A 21,949-nucleotide genomic window follows, 5' to 3' on the forward strand; every position below is an offset into this window, starting at 1 on the left:
TCAGTGTGGGCTGACGTTTTCAGGTGTAACACCGTCAGGGCCAGGAGGGAGCTGACTAATGTTGGCTCTTATTCTGGCCTGCCCGTGTCACCTTTGCTATGCCGGCAGGGGCGGCAGGGACACTGGGATGCTCCACAGCCTTCTGTGTGCGTGCTCGCGAAACTGCCCCTCTGCTGGGGTAAGTGGCCGAGGGAGGGCAATTCCACCATTGTGTAAATCCACCAGCGAAGAAGAAGAGTAGGGGAAGAGTTTGGATTTCCACCCACCCCTTCTCTCCTGCAAGGAGACTCAAAGGGGCTTACAATTTCCTTTCCCTTCCCCCGCCCCCCACAACAAACACCCTGTGAGGTGGGTCGGGCTGAGAGAGCTCCGAAGAACTGTGACTTGCCCAAGGTCACTCAGCTAGCATGTGTTGGAGTGCACAGGCTAATCTAGTTCCCCCAGATAGGCCTGCACAGCTCAAGTGGCAGAGCAGGGAATCAAACCCTGTTCTCCAGAGTAGAGTGCATAACCACTGCTCATAACCACTATGCCACTGCTGCTCCCACCAGTACACCAGCTTCCCCTTCTGGATGGGGCTTATAGTCATATAATGAAGAACAAGAGATTTTAGTGAGATCTTGCTACTGTTTGGTTCTCTTGCAGAATTTGATGGGTGTGTTTCCCCTTTTCCAGGAAGTCCGGATGGCAGCTGAAAACTTCACCTCTGTCCAGGAATTCATCTTGGTGGGACTTACCAACCATCGCAAGACGCAGATGTTGCTCTTTGTGGTCATCCTCCTTACCTATTCCTTTACCGTTTTGGGGAACCTGATGATCATTGTCCTGGTGCTGACGGACTTCCATCTCCAGACACCGATGTACTTTTTCCTCACAAACCTCTCGACCCTGGAGATCTGTTTTGTCACAACCACTGAGCCCCAGATGTTGGCTCACCTCATGGCTGGAAATGGAGTCCTCCCCTTCACTCATTGTGTCGCCCAGATGTACATTGCTACCTCCCTGGCCAGTATTGAATGTTTTCTCTTGGCTGCCATGGCCTATGACCGCTACTTGGCCATCTGCCGCCCTCTCGTCTACACAGTCGCCATGGGTGGGTGGCACTCGCTGCAGTTAGCCTTTGCCTCCTGGGCGATTGGCACCATTCTCGCTTCAATACCTATGATATTCACCCTTCGTCTCCCCCTTTGCGGACCCAACCTCATAAACCATTTCTGCTGTGAGGTGCCGCTGCTGTTGAAACTGTCATGTGCCGACATCCAAGTTACAGAGCAAATAGTGGTCATCTTCTCTTCGTTCATCCTTCTATTTCCCCTTTCTTTAATCCTGACCTCTTATGGGATGATTCTCTGGTCTGTGTTGCAAATACGATCGACTGCCGGAAGACGCAAGGCTTTCTCTACATGCGCCTCCCACCTGGCCGTGGTCTCCTTGTTCTACGGCACCGCCATGTTCATGTACCTGATCCCCCGCTCGGCTGTAAATTCGAATTATGACAAGTGGATTGCGGTTTTTTATGCCGTGGTCACTCCCATGCTGAACCCGATCATCTATACCCTCAGGAACAAGGACGTTCATGATGCCGCAGCCAAGATGATGGGCCGGTGGGGCTTGAGCTACAGACACCAAGTAGTATAGTGAGATATAGATACATAAATTCATTTATTTATTTTATTTATTTTCAAACTTACATCCCGCCCAACCCCCGAAGGGCTCTGGGCGGTGGACAACATAAAATTCAAATACAATAAACAATACAAATAACATACAATAAATATCTATTTCTCGCTATAAATAGGGAGCATCAGTGGTGTAGTGGTTAAGAGCAGGTGTACTCTAATCTGGAGGAACCGAGTTTGATTCCCCGCTCTGCTGCTTGAGATGTGGAGGCTTATCTGGGGAATTCAGTTTAGCCTGTGCACTCCCACACACGCCAGCTGGGTGACCTTGGGCTAGTCACAGCTTCTCGGAGCTCTCTCAGCCCCACCTACCTCACAGGGTGTTTGTTGTGTGGGGGGAAGGGCAAGGAGATTGTAAGCCCCTTTGAGTCTCCTACAGGAGAGAAAGGGGGGATATAATACAACTCTTCTTCTTCTCACAAGGACAACACTATACTGGGGCTACTCAAGATTAACCAACAGTTCAAACTATTTTATTATATAATATTATATAATAAACTGCTGACCTCCTGGTGGTTTCCTGTCCTGCTAGCATCAGATTGGTCTAAATGAGGGCCAGGGCTGATTTTGCCCTGGCTCCTATTGGTGGAACCCTCTGCCACCTAACATCATTTAATTTCTATTCACCCAAAACCGAAATAATTCTCCTTAATTGCATTGCTGCAGGCCCTAAATCTTTAATCCCCTATTTCTTTATATGGCTTATGTTGCTGGTCTGTTTTAACTCTGATCTGAAGTTTTTATGCTTTTAGTTGGTTGTTTAAAATTTTTAATGTGTTTTATCTAAATTATATTGGATTTTAATCATTATAATTGTTGTAATTGTTTATTTAATTGAATTGTTTATGTTGTTTACTGTCGTAAGCCGCTCTGAGCCCTTGTGGAGAGAGCGGCATATAAATCGAATTAAAAATAAATAAATGACATCATATGAAAAGGTGCCAACAGAAAAATTAGAAAGATAATGAGCGTTCAGAGTCAAATCCTTGGTTCATAAGAGAGAAACCAGAACTTCATATATTCCTGCATCTAAGAAAGATGACACACTTTAAATAGGTGAGAGGAAAACGAAAGGCGAGGGGGAGAAAAGGAAAGCGGCGAAACTGGATGAGCTACCTCCAGAGAAACACTCGCCCAAAACAGGGAAGTACAACAAACTGATTTGTAGCTTAAATGACAAGTCTGAACGCATTAATAGTATTATAAATACATTCTTATACGTAAACAGAATTGCACTGAAATCAAGTTCATTCATAAATCCCACAGACAGGAGACCATTCATGAGTACAGGCAACTTTTCAAAAGTCAGTTTGGGATGGTGTAGATAAATCACATAGGCATGTGGGAGCCGGTGGCTTACCAACCGCCAGAAGAAGATCATAAATTAGACGTGCTGGAGAAGACGAGCCCTTTCCAAACGCTGGAAGAACATTGGATTCAATAGCAAAGGACGCTGGATAAACTTTGCAATCACCTTTGCATCACCTTTGCAGGACGCTTTGCGCGCTGTAGAGCGTTTTCGAAAGAATAATCTTCCTCAGTGTATATATTCTTTTGCGTTCATACTGTTATGATTAGAAGAAGAAGAAGAAAAAAAAAGAAAAAGAAAAAGAAGAAGAAGAAGAAGAATTGGATTTATATCCCCCCTTTCTCTCCTGCAGGAGACTCAAAGGAGCTTACAATCTCCTTGCCCTTCCCCCCTCACAACAAACACCCTGTGAGGTAGGTGGGCTGAGAGAGCTCCGAGAAGCTGTGACTAGCCCAAGGTCACCCAGCTGGCGTGTGTGGGAGTGTACAGGCTAATCTGAATTCCCCAGATAAGCCTCCGCAGCTCAGGCGGCAGAGCTGGGAATCAAACCCGGTTCCTCCAGATTAGATACATGAGCTCTTAACCTCCTACGCCCGTGGTGGCAAACCTTTGGCACTCCAGATGTTGTGAACTACAATTCCCATCAGCCCCTGCCAGCATGGCCAATTGCCAAAGGTTCGCCACCACTGTCCTACGCCATCAAAGTGGCTATACTTGGCCAGTTTTCATACAGAATCATTCAGATGGTGTTCCTACTTGGATTCAGGGCGTTCCAGGGCGGAGGACGCACCAGTGCAATGGGAGCTTTTCTCACTTGCTACGCCTCTGACAAATAGTGCAAGCTATTGTCGAAGGCTTTCACAGCCGGAATCACTGGGGTGTTGCGTGGTTTCCGGGCTGTATGGCCGTATTCTAGTAGCATTTTCTCCTGACGTTTCGTTGTCCTGTTGTCCTGCACACTGGCTATCTATTGGACCCCCTGCCAATCCCCTCCCTTCCCAGGGTTTGATCACTGGGGTTGGGTGCCAGATGTCTTCTATTACTAATCAATTATTTATTGAAGGCTACTACTGCTGCCGTAGTTTTATAGTTTTAAGGCTTTGCATATTTTAACTGGGGTTATTCGATTTGTTTTATTGTGTTGTTATTTGTTGTACACCGCCCTGAGCCCTTTGGGGGGTAGGGCGGCTTACCAAATCGAATAAATAAAATAAAATAAATAAATGAAATAATGCATTTTCAAAAGCTAATATTGTCCCATAGTCATATTTTAGTAGTGTTTGTCCATAATTAATCCCAGAGGGACTTCATACCGCTGAGGTTTGCAGCTAGGAGATTCTGTACGCTTTCTATTCTGTTTCAGGAACAAAGATGTTCATGATGCCGCAGCCAAGATGATGGGCAGGTGGGGATTGAGCTACAGACACCAAGTAATATAGTGAGAAATAGATACATAAATACAAAGACTGGGGCTACTCAAGATTAACAAATATCAGAGGCGTAGCTTCAAGGGGACTGGGGGGTGCGTGATGCACCGGGCGCACACCCCTGTGGTGGTGTGGCGAGGGCGTTCCAGGGGTGTGGTTTGGCCGTTCCAGGGGGGGATGGGGCGTTCCAGGGCGGAGGACGCAGCAGTGCACTGGGCGCTTTTCTCACTTGCTACGCCTCTGACAAATAGTGCAAGCTATTATCGAAGGCTTTCACGGCCGGAATCACTGGGGTGCTGTGTGGTTTCCGGGCTGTATGGCCGTATTCTAGTAGCATTCTCTCCTGATGTTTCGCCTGCAAAGCTAAGTAATTCTTTTTCAAAAGCTAATATTGTCCCATAGTCATATTTTAGTAGTGTTTGTCCATAATTAATCCCAGAGGAACTTCATACAGCTGAGGTTTGCAGCTAGGAGATTCTGTATGCTTTCTATTCTTGTTCAGAAGAGACAAGCTACATCTTCTGGAGGAGATAGCCCCAAACACTTCCCATAACCAGTTTTGAACTTCTTCTTCTCTCAGTTGTCTGCTGCCTTGAAGAAGAAGAAAAAGAGTTGGTTTTTGTACCCCACTTTTCTCTACCTTAAGGAGTCTCAAAGTGGCTTACGGTCCCCTTCTCTTCTCCCCACAACAGAAACCTTGTGAAGCATGTAGGACTGGGAGAGTTCTGAGAGGACCATGACTAGCTCAAAGCAGGCTTCATGTGGAGGAGTGAGAATTCTAACCTGGTTCTCCAGATTAGCGTCTGCTGCTCTTAACCACCACACCTACAATGAGGCAAGAGGAGGAAGCAACTGTTAGAAATCCTTCCACCATGCCTGGATCTCTATCTTCTTGAGAAGCGCTTTCTAAACTATATAGCTTGACTTTAAAATACTCTGAGTGCCAGTTTTGGGTCAGAAATGGGTAAAAATGGCACAAATAAAGCTACAGAAACCCTGCCATGGGTGACCATTTTAGAGCAGTGTGTAGAAAATTTCCTTCTCCATCTGAAGTCCCTGACTAGACCAGTGAATGTCCATCTCATTTTCTAGCATCTTCCATTAGAAAGCTGATTGCAACATATCTAATTGTTCTTTTGCTTAAAATAAGTCAGAGGGACAAGAAACTTCATGCGGGTGGTGGAATATCCAGGAGAGGAGCAGAAAGGTAAGATCACACCTGTCCCTCTTACACCTTTACATTTTAGATGGCTAGTTTTCTTCTACGGATAGAACTCTTTAAAATCATATTTGTCTTTATTCCAGAAAAGTCTATTTAGCTCATTCGCTTTTGGACAATAAAAAAAGTAAACACAAAACCCTCCAAAGGAACAGAATATTATTCCTGAACTTAAAAGAAGAATGAGCACGGCATAAATTAAAATTGTATATATCAAAGTACATGGGAATTTGACAGACTTACTTCTTGGTTAATATTGGTTAATGATGACGGTTCAAATTTTAAGAGAAGATGAAATATGTCTGACAATAGCCGGGTGATATGAATTTCATTTCCCCGACAGGAGATGCAGTATGCGATAATGTCTGCACGATCCAAAAGTAAATTATCACGAGAGCTCTTACAATACTGTAGAATATTTGCAAGAACAGGGAAAAAAAGTATTTTAGGGTCTCTTTTTAATCATTTATTTAACAGAATCAATGTAACGGTGAGTTATCTGGTTGCGAGGCTGCTGTGAAGGCAAAGCAGAGGAGAAACATGTAAGACATTTCAGGAGTATAAATGAGGATCAGGTACATAAGAAGGCAGGGTATAAATGAAGAAAATTGGTAAATACATAATGGTTTAGTAGTGTGGTGGTTTAGGAAATGTTGCAGCTCATTTATGGGGACCCCACAAGGTTTTCTGAGCTTAGATGCTGCTTGTAAGCACTTCTCTGTGGACGTTGCTGAGCATGGCAAAGAGTGAGAAGTCACTGAGAGACGCATGGTGCTGAGCAGGGCTTACATTTTTGGGAGATCGCTGTGCCTAGTTAAATTGTGTCTTCTGTGAAACTAAGTCCAGATTTTTTACATGGGTAACCATGTCGGTCTGCAGTAGAAGAATAGTTTGGATTTAGACCCCACCTTTCTGTCCTGTAAGGAGACTCAAGGTGGCTTACAAGCTCCTTTCCCTTCCTCTCCCCACAACAGACCCCTTGTGAGGCAGGTGGGGCTGAGAGAGCTCTGGGAGAACTGTGAGTAGCCCAAGGTCACCCAGCAGGAATGTAGAAGTGTGGAAACACATCTGGCTGTGGAATGGTTGGGTATAGCCCATGTCATAGGATCTTAGAAGAGTAGCAGGTGGGCACTTAGATGGGAGACCACTGTAGGGATGAGCTGCTGACCCAGCAGCACCGTAAGTAGAGCGCTGGCACACCGGCGCTCCTACGGCCTTCTGGTCGCACCGCTCCCCCACCCCTCATCCCCCGATGAGTCACGGGTCATGAACTACCTGGCTCACAACCACCGGGTGTCCCAGACAAAGGGACAATGGTCTTGCCCCCAGGTGAGGATTAGGCCCAGACGCTGATGCTCCTCTCCGCACGTAGCAGCCAGGTGAGATCATGCATCACATGATGACCTCTCAGTCTCCCGCTCTCCCGCTCTCCCGGAATTCCCCCCGTTCCGCCCTTCTACACGCCCCCGCTAGAATCATAATAAAAGGTGCCAGGAACCAGCACGCGGCAGAGTCGCTAGGAACACGGACACCCGCGCTCCCGCTGCTGGCGCTCTCCACCAGATGAAATCACCTTGTCTCGTCTCGTTCTTACGCTGACCTCGTGGCGCGACTACAGACCACCAAGGAAGACTATGCAGGGGAAGGCCATGACATACAACCTCTGCTTAATCACTTGCCTTGATAGTCTCTTGCTGGAATCACAAGTCATTTGTGACATAACAGAACGGACATACGTAAGAGGCATTCAGCCCCATTCACAAGTCGGGCTGCTGGCCGTGGTGCTGAAGCTGCCCCACTGCCTCCTAAGAGGCTTCCCAGTGGTGTGGGAGGGTCTGAAAGCCTTCTTGCCGCCGAGAAGCCCTAACAGGCTGAACAGCACCTGCACCAGCCAAAAGGTTGGCTTAAGTGTGGGCTGCCGTTTTCTGGCATTGCACCATCAAGGACCAGGAGGGAGATGACGAATGTCGGCTCTTATCCCAGCCTGCCCGTGTCTCACCCTTGCTATGCTGGTAGGGACAACAGGGACACTGGGATGCTCCACAGCCTTCTGTGTGTGTGCTGGCGAAACTGACCCTCTGCTGGGTCAGTTACACAATTTACCATTGTGTAAATCCACCAGTGTAGAAGAAGAGTAGGGGAAGAGTTTGGATTTCTACCCCCCCTTTCTCTCCTGTAAGGAGACTCAAAGGGGCTTACACTTTCCTTTCCCTTCCCCCCTCACAACAAACACCCTGTGAGGTGGGTGGGGCTGAGAGAGCTCCGAAGAACTGTGACTTGCCCAAGGTCACTCAGCTGGCATGTGTTGGAGTGCACAGGCTAATCTATTTCCCCCAGATAAGCCTCCACAGCTCAGGCGGCAGAGCAGGGAATCAAACCCTGTTCTCCAGAGTAGAGTGCACCTGCTCATAATCACTACGCCACTGCTGCTCCCACAAGTACACCAGCCCCCCCTTCTGGATGGGGCTTATAGTCATATAATGAAGAACAAGAGATTTTAGTGAGATCTTGCTACTTTGGTTTGGTTTTCTTGCAGAATTTGATGGGTGTGTTTCCCCTTTTCCAGGAAGTCCGGATGGCAGCTGAAAACTTCACCTCCGTCCAGGAGTTCATCTTGGTGGGACTTACCAACCATCGCAAGACCCAGATGTTGCTCTTTGTGGTCATCCTCCTTACCTATTCCTTTACCGTTTTGGGGAACCTGATGATCATTGTCCTGGTGCTGACAGACTTCCACCTCCAGACACCGATGTACTTCTTCCTCACAAACCTCTCGACCCTGGAGATCTGTTTTGTCACGACCACTGAGCCCCAGATGTTGGCTCACCTCATGGCTGGAAATGGAGTCCTCCCCTTCACTCATTGTGTCGCCCAGATGTACATTGCTACCTCCCTGGCCAGTATTGAATGTTTTCTCTTGGCTGCCATGGCCTATGACCGCTACTTGGCCATCTGCCGCCCTCTCGTCTACACAGTCGCCATGGGTGGGTGGCACTCGCTGCAGTTAGCCTTTGCCTCCTGGGTGATTGGCGCCATTCTCGCTTCAATAACTATGTCCTCCATCCTCCGCCTCCCCTTTTGTGGGCCCAACCGCATAAACCACTTCTGCTGTGAGGCGCCACTGCTGTTGAAACTGTCATGTGCCGACATCCGAGTTACAGAGCAAATAGTGGTCATCTTCTCTTCGTTCATCCTTCTATTTCCCCTTTCTTTAATCCTGACCTCTTATGGGATGATTCTCTGGTCTGTGTTGCAAATACGATCGAAACTGCCTGGAAGAACGCCAAGGCTTTTCTCATACATCGCCCTCCCACCTGGCCGTGGTCTCCCTGTTCTACGCCACCGCCATGTTCATGCACCTGATCCAATTGCTTCGGCCAAGGTAAATTCGAATTATGACAAGTGGATTGCGGTTTTTTATGCCGTGGTCACTCCCATGCTGAACCCGATCATCTATACCCTCAGGAACAAAGACGTTCATGATGCCGCAGCCAAGATGATGGGCCGGTGGGGCTTGAGCTACAGACACCAAGTAGTATAGTGAGAAATAGATACATAAATATCTATTTGTCACTATAAATAAGGTGCATCAGTGGCGTAGTGGTTAAGAGCAGGTGTACTCTAATCTGGTGGAACCGGGTTTTATTCCCCGCTCTGCTGTGGAGGCTTATCTGGGGAATTCAGATTAGCTTGTGCACTCCAACACACACCAGCTGCTTGACCTTGGGCTAGTCACAGCTCTTCTAAGCTCTCTCAGCCCCACCTACCTCACAGGGTGTTTGTTGTGTGGGGGGAGGGGAAAGGAGATTGTAAGCCCCTTTGAGTCTCCTACAGGAGAGAAAGGGGGGATATAATCCAACTCTTCTTCTTCTCGCAAGGACAACACTATACTGGGGCTACTCAAGATTAACAAGTAGACTTTCATGTGATATGTAGTGAAGTTGGACATTACTGGCCACTTTTTGTTTAACTGCTGGAAGTGTTGGATTCTTGACAGCTGGTACAGTATTCTGTGTCATTTGATTATCTCTAATAAAAAAGGCATTACTTGGATTTTCTCACTTTTCCTGGATTTTCTTTGGGCCACCATGACTGTTTGGGAGTTTAATGGTACAGTATAGCCCTCTCATCAAATCTGGGAAGCTAAGTAGGGTCTGGATGGGAGACCACCAAAGGAAGACTATGCAGTGGGAGGCCGTGGCAAACAACCTATGCATTTTCAATCCACTTTCAATGCACTTTGAAGCTGGATTTTACTGTGCAGAATAGCAAAATTCACTTGCAAACAATTGTGAAAGTGGATTGAAAGTGCATTATTCTGCATGTGCGGAAGGGGCCATAGAAGCAACATAAATGACGCATAACTAAGGAACATTTGCATTTTTAAATCTTATGCCCTGGGGTGATCCAAGCTGCAACTCTTAGTGATCCAGAGGAGAACACCAGAGGAAATACTCATCACATTATGAACCTTTCATCAAGCAAATGGTGTAAAATTGAACAGTTAAGGAGAAAAAAAAGTAGACTTTCATGCCGTATGTAGTGAAGTTGGACATTACTGACTCTTTGTTTAACTGCTGGAGGTGTTAGATACTTGGAAACTTGGACAATATTCTTTGTCATTCGATTACCCCAAATAAAAAAGGCATTACTTGAATTTTCTCACTTGTCCTGGATTTTTTTTGGGCCACTATGACTGTTTGGGAGTTTTATGGGTCAGTATAGCCCTCTCATCAAATCTGGGAAGCTAAGTAGGGTCTGGAGGGGAGACCACCAAAGGAAGACTATGCAGAGGGAGGCCATGGCAAACAACCTCTCCTTGATGCCTTGAAAACTCTACAGAGTCACCATAAGTCAGTTGACATCACTTTATACACACAATATGACTGTTTACAACTCTTTTTTTAAAAAAATGGGAGCAAATTAAAGACAATACGCATTTGATTATATCCAGTTTCCATAAATCCCAATTTTAAAAATTTGCATTTCTTTTTCTTTGTGCAAGGATGCATCCAATGTATTGCTGCTAGAAGAAGAAGAAGAAGAAGAAGAAGAAGAAGAAGAAGAAGAAGAAGAAGAAGAAGAAGAAGAAGAAGAAGAAGAAGAAGAAGAAGAGTTTGGATTTATATCCCCCCTTTCTCTCCTACAGGAGACTCAAAGGGGCTTACAATCTCCTTGCCCTTCCCCCCTCACAACAAACACCCTGTGAGGTAGGTGGGGCTGAGAGAGCTCCGAGAAGCTGTGACTTGCCCAAGGTCACCCAGCTGGCATGTGTGGGAGTGTACAGGCTAATCTGAATTCCCCAGATAAGCCTCCACAGCTCAGGCAGCAGAGCTGGGAATCAAACCTGGTTCCTCCAGATTAGATACACGAGCTCTTAACCTCCTACGCCACTGCTGCTCCAACCTCCTACGCCATGAGCTCTTAACCTCCTACGCCACTGCTAGCAGGCTAATTGACAAAGTTTTCCTGGAGGCCTTGTGAAAAGTTGAGAAAACAGGTTTTTTTTCATACTGGATGGAACCTGAAGTGCTTCTGACTCAAGAGACAGAGCAAGCTATAACAGACAATTAATAATCCACCATAAAGCTCCAAGGGATCAGACTGCTCCCCATAGAGTAGATCTGCCATCTTTATTTGCTTCCTGAATCCTCAAACCTTTGACAATTCGCAGGGCAGGGACAGCATGCTGTTCGTTACTTGACACTGGGAATGGTTTTGTGGGATTGACCACCAACATAGTAGCCTTTGAAACTGTTAGGAAAAGTACAAGAGATGCCAGCCACAGATGCAGGCGAAACGTCAGGAGAGAATGTTGCTAGAACACGGCCATACAGCCCGGAAACCACACAGCACCCAGTACAAGAGTGATTTAGTAGCCAGATGGTAGGTTCCAATTTTTGTTTTGTTTGTAAAGGATCGTGGCATCTCCAGCTGAAGGATCTCAGCTTGTAGGGCATGGAGTACTGAAAAACCTCTCCCAGTCAAGAAAAGCTAAAAATAAAAATAAAATTTAGAAGGGCTAGGATTTTCCACCCAATCCTAGATGTTGGAACAGTGAAAACCTTCTGACAGTCAGCAGCATAGAGCAAAACTGAATATTTTAAGCCAATGAAGGACATGGTTTATATATTGCTTTTTGTGTATATCTATGACCCATAATTAACTTCAGAGGAGCTGAAGATCTTGCTTATAGCTATGGGACTGCAAATGCTTCTGCTTTCCCTCTTAGAGGGACGTGTCACTAGACAATTGGCAACTGAAGATGGGTCATGGGTCGCTTTTGCAGAGCTGCATGGGGCAACTTTTCCTCAGTGCCTGTGGGTAGATCTTGAAAAAAACCCTGGAGAAACATGAAGGTAAAATCAGATTCTACAATTTGGGATTGGATTATGGGGAGCAGATTTCAGTTTGCTGTTTTAGTTGTCAAGGGCATAGTAAATACCATTCCTGAATTGGCTGAAGAGCTTGTGTATCTAATCTGGAGGAACCGGGTTTGATTCCCAGCTCTGTCGCCCAAGCTGTGGAGGCTTATCTGGGGAATACAGCTTAGCCTGTACACTCCCACACATGCCAGCTGGGTGACCTTGGGCTAGCCACAGCTTCTCGGAGCTCTCTCAGCCCCACCTACCTTACAGGGTGTTTGTTGTGAGAGGGGAAGGGCAAGGAGATTGTAAGTCCCTTTGAGTCTCCTGCAGGAAAGAAAGGGGGGATATAAATCCAAATTCTTCTTTTTCTTCTTCTACTGGAACTTGCAGTGACCTCAAGGCCTAAGTTTGGTAAGAGGTGCCATCCCCCCCAAACCTTTTGGTCTTTAGACAAATGCAACAAATTCAGGACTTCTCATTGATTTTTCCCTTTCAATTTCCATCCCTACAGCCACATATGTATTGAAACAATACAAGTAGAGAGGGAAATGGGACCACCCATCCTAGAAGAAGATGATTAGATTGGGTTTATACCCTGCTTTTCTCTCCTGTAAGGAGTCACAAAGTGGCTTACAAACTCCTTTCCTTTTTCTAAGCACAATCAACACCTTATGAGGTAGGTGGGGCTGAGAGAGGTTTGACAGAACTGTGTCTAGTCCAAGGTCACCATCAGGCTTCATGTGCAGAAGTGGAGAAACAAACTTGGTTCACCACAGTAGAGTCCTGCCGCTCATGTCAGTGAGTGCGGAATCAAACCCAGTTCTCCTGTCCGCTGCTCATATGGATGAGAGGAGAATCAAACTCAGTTGGATCCAGACCAAAACAAGTGGTAATCTAAGAAAAGAATCCTTGTAGCTGCTTGCACTGAATCAAACTTACTGTATCCCCACTGGCATTTCTAGTTGCTCACAATCACAAGATTTTACACAACAGATGCCTTGCCAGGTTGGTGGGTCTGAGAGAGTTCCCAGAGAACTATGACTGGCCCAAAGTCACCCAGCAGGTTTCTTGTGAATGAGTGGGGAAACAAATCCAGTCCTCTAGGTTAGAGTCTGCAACTAATGTGGAGGAATGGGGCATCAAACCCAATTTTCCAGATTAGAATATACCTGCTCTTAACCACCACATTGTGCTGGTAGTGCTTTGGTTAGATAAAGATCTGAGAGGCTTAAATTCACAACCTTAATCTACCATGGAATGTGTTAGGACAACAAGAATGCATCACGATTTCATCCCAGCCCTTTTCTAACTCCCAGACCAGTTGTGAGGATAAAGGAAAGAAGAACAAGCTATTTACATCTGTATGGTGAATAGAGTTTACTTGCATATGGCCTTAAGCCTTTACAAAATATTGTAAACTAATTTCACATTTTAAAAAATACATATTAACATTAACATTAGAATCACAGAAGTACAAATTATACCAAATCAGGAATTCAGCTGATTCGGCTAGAACGAAAATTTTACAGCCGAATCAAGCTGCATCCGAATTTTACTGAATTTTTTCGGCGTTGCTCAAGTTTATAAATAACCTTAAAATGATTTAAAAAGCATAACACCGTTAGGGCATCCAATCAACCAATAAGGTCAATTTTGGGTAACTGCTCTCATGGACAGTACATTGTCCCTTATTTTCCCAGCTGCCAACTTACACCTGTGTATGAAAAGGGCAATATCGTTTTCTTTAATGAAACCTGCAGATGAAGGAAGGAGCCAGAAATGCAAAAAACAATCTCCACTCATAAGCAGTGCAGATTGGAAGGCAGTTCTTCTTCATTATACTCTGTCTCATATGGTCAGTTTAGGTGCAGCGGTCAAGAAAATGGTATGCTTCCGCATTACAATATAGTCCCGAATGAATACGTTAATTATAATTAATTTTTAAGAGCTGCCTTAGTCAAAACCATTATTCAGTGCATAACTGAACATGGTATTTGATAAACTGAATGACAAAATGTATTTTTACTTTCAAAAGGATGCAGAGGAGGTCTAGATAGGCACTAGGACACAGATCATTCTGCCACAAAGAAGGTCCAGTATGCTTATTTCTGTGGAGGAGGAATGTACAACACCACCAATATCTTTTCTGAGACTATACAGTATTTCAGGCAACGAAGCATAGCTTCTTCTTTTAGGATGCACCCTTTCTGAAACATGTCTTTCTCTCCTTTCTCTGCAGGCAGGAGCCCAGGATAGCATGGAGAACATCACCTTTGTCACGCAGTTCATCTTGGTGGGACTCTCCAACAACCACAAGACTCAGATTGTGCTGTTTGCAGTCTTCCTCCTCATCTACTTGCTTACCATTGTGGGGAACCTGGTGATCATCATGTTGATTCAGGTGGACTCCCACCTCCAGACCCCCATGTACTACTTCTTAACACACCTTTCCATCCTGGAAATCTGCTACATCAGTAGTACAGTGCCTCAAATGCTAGCTCACCTGCTAGCTGGCAATGGAGCCATCTCCTTCACCCGTTGCGCCGTACAAATGTACATTGCATTATCCCTAGGTAGCACCGAAGGTCTTCTACTGGGTGCCATGGCCTATGACCGGTACTTGGCCATCTGCCACCCTTTGCTTTATGTCATCGCCATGGGCAGGTGGCGCCAGCTGCAGCTGGCTTCAAGTGCTTGGACAGGTGGCTTCCTGCTGTCCATATTGAATGTGGGCTGCACCCTTTGCCTCCCTTTCTGTGGCCCCAACCGTGTCAACCACTTCTTCTGTGAGTTGCCGGTCATTCTAAAACTGGCGTGCGCTGACACCTGGATTACAGAAGCGGTCATATTTGGGGCAGCAGTCCTGATCCTCCTGGTTCCCCTTTCGGTCATCCTGACGTCCTACAGCCTCATTCTGTTCTCTGTTTTGCAAATGCCGTCAGCGTCCGGACGACACAAAGCTTTCTCCACTTGTGCTTCTCACTTGGCTGTGGTCATCTTGTTCTATGGCACGGTCATCTCAATGTACATGAGACCTCGATCGGACACAACTACTGACATTGACAAGAGAATTGCCGTCTTTTATATTTTGGTCACCCCTCTACTCAACCCCTTCATTTACACCCTGCGGAACAAGGATGTCCATAATGCAGTGGTTAAAGTGTTCCAAAGATGGGGCTTCCAAATGAAGCTACAACATTAATATCTTGAGCAGCGGCATGGTGTGGACTTTTTAAAAAGTAGCGATGTAAAGTTTATTAAACTTAATGAGTTGTGCATTTCCTTGGATGACCTGCTAATGTTTACAGAGCAGGAGGTCTATGGGGCTATCAAGAAGAAACTTTTTGATAAAGAGTTCCAACAGATGCTAGAAGAAGCTAATAAAACCTGTTCCCCGATCTCTCTGGGAATACCCATGGATGGATTAATTGTAGCCCAGTACCTTTGTCTCCTGGTTGAGGCCTTGTGGCGTAGAGCAATCACCTTAGCTAGGTGTAATGCCCTGCCTTCCTCCTTTAGCCTTGGACGCCACCTCGGAATTCCGCATAAAGGAAATGCCCATGTGGCATGGGTTCTGTGGAAACAGTATTTCATATGTTGCTTAATTGTTCTTTTTATGAGATAGTTAGGAAGAAGCACATAATCCCCTCCCTGCATGGAAGTGAAGGCATTACAGATAAACAGAAGATTATATATCTTTTAAACAACCACAACTACGAGCTGTTGAAAGTGGTGGCTAAATTTTTAAATGGTGTTATTTTAACTCGTCAGAAGTTGTAGAGGCTGTTGTTATCTTGCAATGTTCATGTTAAACTATTTATATGCCATTAAAGGTATTTGAAAATTGAAATTTGAAGTTTATTAAACCACCCAATGCATTTGACAAAGAGAAGAAATGTATTGTCGAAAGAACCTGTCCAATTTGAGAAATTTAAACTCTAGGAAAGGGAGCCCAGTACCCAAATAAAGGCAATCAATTCCAAGTCTGTATTGCAGCAAACTACCATGTTTATTGGTTAGTCAAAGCAAGTGCACAACAGCTAACAGAATCCACAGCAGTTGCAAAGATTCAAAGTACAATTTAGGCATTCTATAGACATTTAGGTATCATAGTAAGACCAGTATATTTTCATCTAAGCAGTTTACAGTTTTATTGAGGGTTGTTTGAATTTTTAAGGAAACCAACAAATACCAATTAAAATATGCACCAAAAGAGAAGAAAAAGATGAAAAAGGGTGGGCTCCTGATTCCTTCTGCAAGAATTATAAATGTAGTTAAAAATTTAACATGTTTCCTAATTAAAATAAAGAAATGTTAATTCAATTAATTCTGACTTATTATTACTAATTTAGCCGGAGTCACACTATTCTCAACTAGACCCATTGTCTTATTCTCCTAGTCTTCAAACACACAAAGCAGCTGTTGGGGTGTGTGTGTGTGTGTGTTTTAAGTAAAAAGTCTACCAGGGATTTCCAGTTATTGATAAACTTAATTCAGTTTTTTTGGAGGCCATTTTTTCAAGGCCCACTCAACTGGCCACTGATCAGATGTCAGGCTTGCCAACAGATCTTGTAAAAATGCCCATTCTCATTTCCTTGTGAGCATCAGATAAAACTAAGAAAATATGCTGTGCTTCTCCCTTGCCAAAACAGGGTAAATAAACTGAACGTGTGCATCATGGAAGTAAATAATGTGTGCATCATGGAATGTAAGCCCTCCTGGGGAGCGCAGTATACAAGTTTAATTGATGATGATGATGATGATGATGATGATGATGATGATGATGATGATGATGATGATGATGATGATGATGATGATGATGATGGTGTTGGTGATGGTGATGGTGTTGGTGATGGTGATGATGATGGTGATGATGGTGATGGTGATGATGATGATGATGATGATGATGATGATGATGATGATGATGATGATGATGATAAGGTGTGCATCATGGAATGTAAAACTGATAGTGCCAGCCTACATACGCATTGTGAGAATTTTCCAAGTATGCTGAAGTTAATGGGCATAGAAGGGGGCAACTCAGTTTGAAATTGCCCTGCAAGGAACTTTCCCCCAAAACACCTAATTATTGAGTTCGCTCAACAGCCCCAAGAGATAAAGTTAACAACTAACGATGAACTATTCCAAGATATCAAGGGACTGGAGAAGTCCCAGGGAAGCAGATCTACAGTCTTTATCAGCTACCTAAAAGACCATTATAAAGTTCCAGAAGGGGGAGGGTAGATTGCTGTCAGGTTTTTCAAAGCGGAGGTTTCTTAGGCAGTGAAAAAAGCCAAGTTGTGTGGATTCTTACATTTGAAGTAACTACAAACTGCCTGGAGGAGTGTTGGTCAAAAACGTTTCCCAAACTGGCCTCCTGAACCAAGAGCCTGTTCTTTGAATGCATGAATTTCTCTATGTTTCCAGTTAAAGAATCGCCATAAACCAGATTTCTCTATTCGGAAACTTAGAGAGACGCTGCTAGGCTAAGTGGACCATTTTTTTCAGCATAAAGCCAGTGTGATGACGTGGTTAAGAGCAGTGGACTCTAAACTGAAGAACTGGGTTTGATTCCCCGCTCCTTCACGTGAACAGTGGCCTCTAGTCTGGTGGGCTGGGTTTGTTTCCCTGCTTCTCCACATGAAGCAACCTTGGACCAGTTCTTCAGAACTCTCCTATCCCCACCTGCCTAACAAGGTCACGACTGTGGGGAGGGGAAGGAAAGGACTATGCGGAGCTGCATGGGACAACTTTTCCTCAGTGCCTGCGGGTAGATCCTGAAAACCCCTGGGAGAAACATGAAGGTAAAATCAGATGCTGCAATTTGGGATTGGATTATGGGGAGCAGATTTCAGTTTGCTGTTTTGGTTGTCATGGGCATAGTAGATTGAATTGAATCGAAGAAGAATTCAGCCTTGACATTTTATTCTCCTGGAACTTGCACTTACCACAAGGCCTAAATTCTACTGGAACTTGCACTGACCACAAGGCCTAAGAGGTGCCATCCCCCCCCACACCTTTTGGTCTTTAGACAAATGCAACAAATTCAGGACTTCTAATTGATTTTTCCCTTTTAATTTCCATCCCTACAGCCAGACAAGTATTGAAACAATACAAGTAGAGTGGGAAATGGGACCACCCATCCTAGAAGAAGATGAGTAGATTGGGTTTATACCCTGCTTACAAACTCCAAAGTGGCTTACAAACTCCTTTCCTTTTTCTAAGCACAATCGACACCTTATGAGGTAGGTGGGGCTGAGAGAGGATTGACAGAACTGTGTCTAGTCCAGATGTAGGGAACCTGCGGCTCTCCACATGTTCAGGAACTACAATTCCCATCAGCCTCTGTCAGCATGGCCAATTGGGGCTGATGGGAATTGTAGTTCCTGAACATCTGGAGAGCCGCAGGTTCCCTACCCCTGGTCTAGTCCAAGGTCACCATCAGGCTTCATGTGCAGAAGTGGCGAAACAAACTTGGTTCACCACAGTAGAGTCCTGCCGCTCATGTCAAGGAGAGCAGAATCAAACCCAGTTCTCCTGTCCACTGCTCATATGGATGAGAGGAGAATCAAACTCAGTTCTCCAGATTAGAGTCCACCACTCTCAACCACTGCACCATGACAGCACCAAACAGTTTCAGTCTAATGTTGGTGTAGAACCTAAGTATGCAGGCTCTGCCCCCTTTGTCCAAAAGTCTATAAAGCCGATATCCTTAGCTCTGGGAATGGGTTGGATCCAGACCAAAACAACTGGAAATCTAAGAAAAGAATCATTGTAGCTACTTGCACTGAGTCAAACTTACTGTATCCCCACTGGCATTTCTAGTTGCTCACAATTTTATGCAAGCAGGCAGCTGCTGAGAAATGGTATGTGTTGCAGAAGATTTTACACAACAGATGCCTTGCCAGGTTGGTGGGTCTGAGAGAGTTCCCAGAGAACTGTGACTGGCCCAAAGTCACCCAGCAGGCTCCTTGTGAAGGAGTGAGGAAACAATTCCAGTTCTCCAGGTTAGAGTCTGCCGCTCATGTGGAGGAATGGGGCATCAAACCCAATTTTCCAGATTAGAATATACCTGCTCGTAACCACCACACTGCGCAGGTAGTGCTTTGGTTAGATAAAGATCTGAGAGGCTTAAATTCCCAACCTTGATCTACCATGGAATATGCTAGGACAACAAGAATGCATCACTTGATTTCATCCCAGCCCTCATCCAACTCCCAGACCAGTTGTGAGGATAAAGTAAGGAAAGAAGAACAGAGTGTATAGAGTTTCCTTGCATATGGCCAAAAGCCTTTACAAAATATCATAAACTAATGTCACACCTTATAAAATACATATTAACATTAAAATTAGGATCACAGTAGTAAAAATTATACCAAATCAGGAATTCGGCTGATTCGGCTAGAACGAAAATTTTACAGGGAAATCAAGTTGCGTCTGAATTTTACCGAATTTTTTTTGGTGTCGCTCAAGCATATAAATAACCTTTAAATTATAAAAAACCATAACACCTTTAGGGCATCCAATCAACCAATAAGATACATTTTGGATAACTGCTCTCATAGGCACTACATTGTCCCTTTTTTTCTTAGCTGCCAACTTACACCTGTGAATGAAAAGGGCAAAATAGTTTTCTGTAATGAAAGCTGCAAATGAAGTGAGGAGCCAGAAATGCAAAAAACAATCTCCTCCCTCAAGGCAGTGGAGATTGGAGGCAGTTCTTCACAATACTCTGTCTCAAAAAAAATGTTCATATGGTCAGTTTAGATGCAGCAGTCAAGAAAATGGTCTTCTTCCACATTAGAATATAGTCCCAAATGAATACGACAATGATCATAAATTTTTAAGCGCTGCCTTCATCAAAATAATTATTCTGTGCACAATTGAACATGGTACTTTGATCAACTGAATGACAAAATGTATTTTTACTTTCAAAAGGATGCAGAGGAGGTCTAGATAGGCAGTAGGACACAGACAGATTGTTCTACCACAAAGAAGGTCCAGTATGCTTATTTCTGTGGAGGAGGAATGTACAACACTACCAATATCTTTTCTGAGACTATACAGTATTTCAGGCAATGAAGCATTGCTTCTTCTTTTAGGATGCGCCCTTTCTGAAAAATGTCTTTCTTTCCTTTCTCTGCAGATAGGAGCCCATGATAGCACGGAGAACATCACCTTTGTCACACAGTTCATCTTGGTGGGACTTTCCAACAACCGCAAGACTCAGATTGTGCTGTTTGCAGTCTTCCTCCTCATCTACTTGCTTACCATCATGGGGAACCTGGTGATCATCATGTTGATTCAGGTGGACTCCCACCTCCAGACCCCCATGTACTACTTCTTAACACACCTTTCCAGCCTGGAAATCTGCTATGTCAGTAGTACAATGCCTCAAATGCTAGCTCACCTGCTGGCTGGCAATGGAGCCATCTCCTTCACCCGTTGCGCCGTACAAATGTACATTTCATTATCCCTAGGTAGCACCGAAGGTCTTCTGCTGGGTGCCATGGCCTACGACCGGTACTTGGCCATCTGCCACCCTTTGCTTTATATCAGTGTCATGGGCAGGTGGTGCCAACTGCAGCTGGCTTCAGGTGCTTGGGCAGGTGGCTTCCTACTCTCCATATTGAATGCGGGCTGCACCCTTCGCCTACCTTTCTGTGGCCCCAACCGTGTCAACCATTTCTTCTGTGAGCTGCCGTTCATTCTGAAACTGGCATGCGCTGACACCCGGATGACAGAGACGGTCATATTTGGGGCAGCGGTTGTGATCCTCCTGGTTCCCCTTTCAGTCATCCTGATGTCCTACAGCCTCATTCTGTCCTCTGTTTTGCAAATGCCGTCAGCGTCCGGACGGCGCAAAGCTTTCTCCACTTGTGCTTCTCACTTGGCTGTGGTCGTCTTGTTCTACGGCACGCTCATCTCAATGTACATGAGACCTCGGTCGGGCACAGCTACTGACGTTGACAAGAGAACTGCAATCTTTTATGTTTTGGTCACCCCTCTACTCAACCCCTTCATTTACACCCTGCGGAACAAGGACGTCCATAATGCAGTGGCTAAAGTGTTCCAAAGATGGGTCTTCAAAACGAAGTTACAACATTAATATCTTGAGCAGCAGCATGGTGTGGACTTTTTAAAAAGTAGCGATGTAAAGTTTATTACATCGAATGCATTTGACAAAGAGAAGAAATGTATTGTTGAAAGAACCTGTCCAATTTGAGAAATTTAAACTCTAGGAAAGAGCCTAGTACCCAAATAAAGGCAATCAATTCAAAGTCTGTATTGTAGATAACTACCATGTTTATTGGTTAGCCAAAGCAAGTGCACAACAGCTAACAGAATCCAAAGCAGTTGCAAAGATACAAAGTACAGTTTAGGCATTCTATAGACATTCAGGTATCATAGCGACATAAAGACCGGTATATTTTCATATAAGCAATTTACAGTTTTATTGAGGGTTGTTTGATTTTTTAAAGAAACCAACAAATAGCAATTAAAATATACACATAAAGAGGAAAAAACCTCTACTATGAAAAAGGGTGGGCTCCTGATTCCTTCTGCACTAATTATAAATGTAGTTAAAATTTTAATAGGTTTCCTAATTAAAATAAAGAAATGTTAATTCAGTTAATTCTGACTTATTACTAATTTAGCAGGAGTCACACTTTTCTCTACTAGGTCCATTTTCTTATTTTCCTAGTCTTCAAACTCACAAATCATCTGATGGTGTGTGTGTGTGTGTGTGTGTGTTTTTTTAGTAAAAAGTCTACCAGGGGTTTCCAGTCATTGATAAACTTAATTCAGTTTCTCTGGAGGCCATTTTTTTCTCCTCAATTCTTCATGGGCAGGAGGTTGGGACTGGAGTTGGTCAATCCCCACCTGAGCTAGTAAATGAGAGACCTAAATCCATTTGGGTAGATTTCACATGAAGAGTCATTTGA

At 44.6% G+C, this 21,949-nt stretch overlaps 4 protein-coding genes across 4 annotated transcripts; all 4 read left to right on the top strand.

Moving 5' to 3' along the window:
• Positions 1-684: 684 nt before the first annotated feature.
• LOC125444368 (putative olfactory receptor 2B3) lies at positions 685-1,638 on the top strand. Its single transcript, XM_048516777.1, has one exon. It carries the CDS (start codon positions 685-687, stop codon positions 1,636-1,638), a length of 954 nt encoding a protein of 317 aa, XP_048372734.1.
• Positions 1,639-5,565: 3,927 nt separating this feature from the next.
• On the top strand, positions 5,566-9,175 carry LOC125444369 (olfactory receptor 2D2-like). The gene is made up of 2 exons (XM_048516778.1): positions 5,566-5,622; positions 8,201-9,175. Exon 2 carries the CDS (start codon positions 8,210-8,212, stop codon positions 9,173-9,175), a length of 966 nt encoding a protein of 321 aa, XP_048372735.1. The 5' UTR covers positions 5,566-5,622; positions 8,201-8,209.
• A 2,728-nt stretch (positions 9,176-11,903) lies between these two features.
• On the top strand, positions 11,904-15,204 carry LOC125444370 (olfactory receptor 2D3-like). The gene is made up of 2 exons (XM_048516779.1): positions 11,904-11,993; positions 14,242-15,204. The coding sequence occupies exons 1-2, from the start codon at positions 11,988-11,990 to the stop codon at positions 15,202-15,204; spliced, it is 969 nt and encodes a 322-aa protein (XP_048372736.1). The 5' UTR covers positions 11,904-11,987.
• A 2,477-nt stretch (positions 15,205-17,681) lies between these two features.
• Positions 17,682-21,111, top strand: LOC125444371 (olfactory receptor 2D3-like). Its single transcript, XM_048516781.1, has 2 exons — positions 17,682-17,806; positions 20,149-21,111. Exons 1-2 carry the CDS (start codon positions 17,801-17,803, stop codon positions 21,109-21,111), a joined length of 969 nt encoding a protein of 322 aa, XP_048372738.1. The 5' UTR covers positions 17,682-17,800.
• The last annotated feature ends 838 nt before the right edge of the window (positions 21,112-21,949 follow it).

This window comes from Sphaerodactylus townsendi, linkage group LG15 (assembly GCF_021028975.2).
Source record: "Sphaerodactylus townsendi isolate TG3544 linkage group LG15, MPM_Stown_v2.3, whole genome shotgun sequence".
NCBI lineage: Eukaryota > Metazoa > Chordata > Lepidosauria > Squamata > Sphaerodactylidae > Sphaerodactylus > Sphaerodactylus townsendi.

Coding starts and splice junctions, on each gene's coding strand:
- LOC125444369 (XM_048516778.1), top strand. CDS start 8,210: ATGGCAGCTGAAAACTTCACCTCCGTCCAGGAGTTCATCTTGGTGGGA.
- LOC125444368 (XM_048516777.1), top strand. CDS start 685: ATGGCAGCTGAAAACTTCACCTCTGTCCAGGAATTCATCTTGGTGGGA.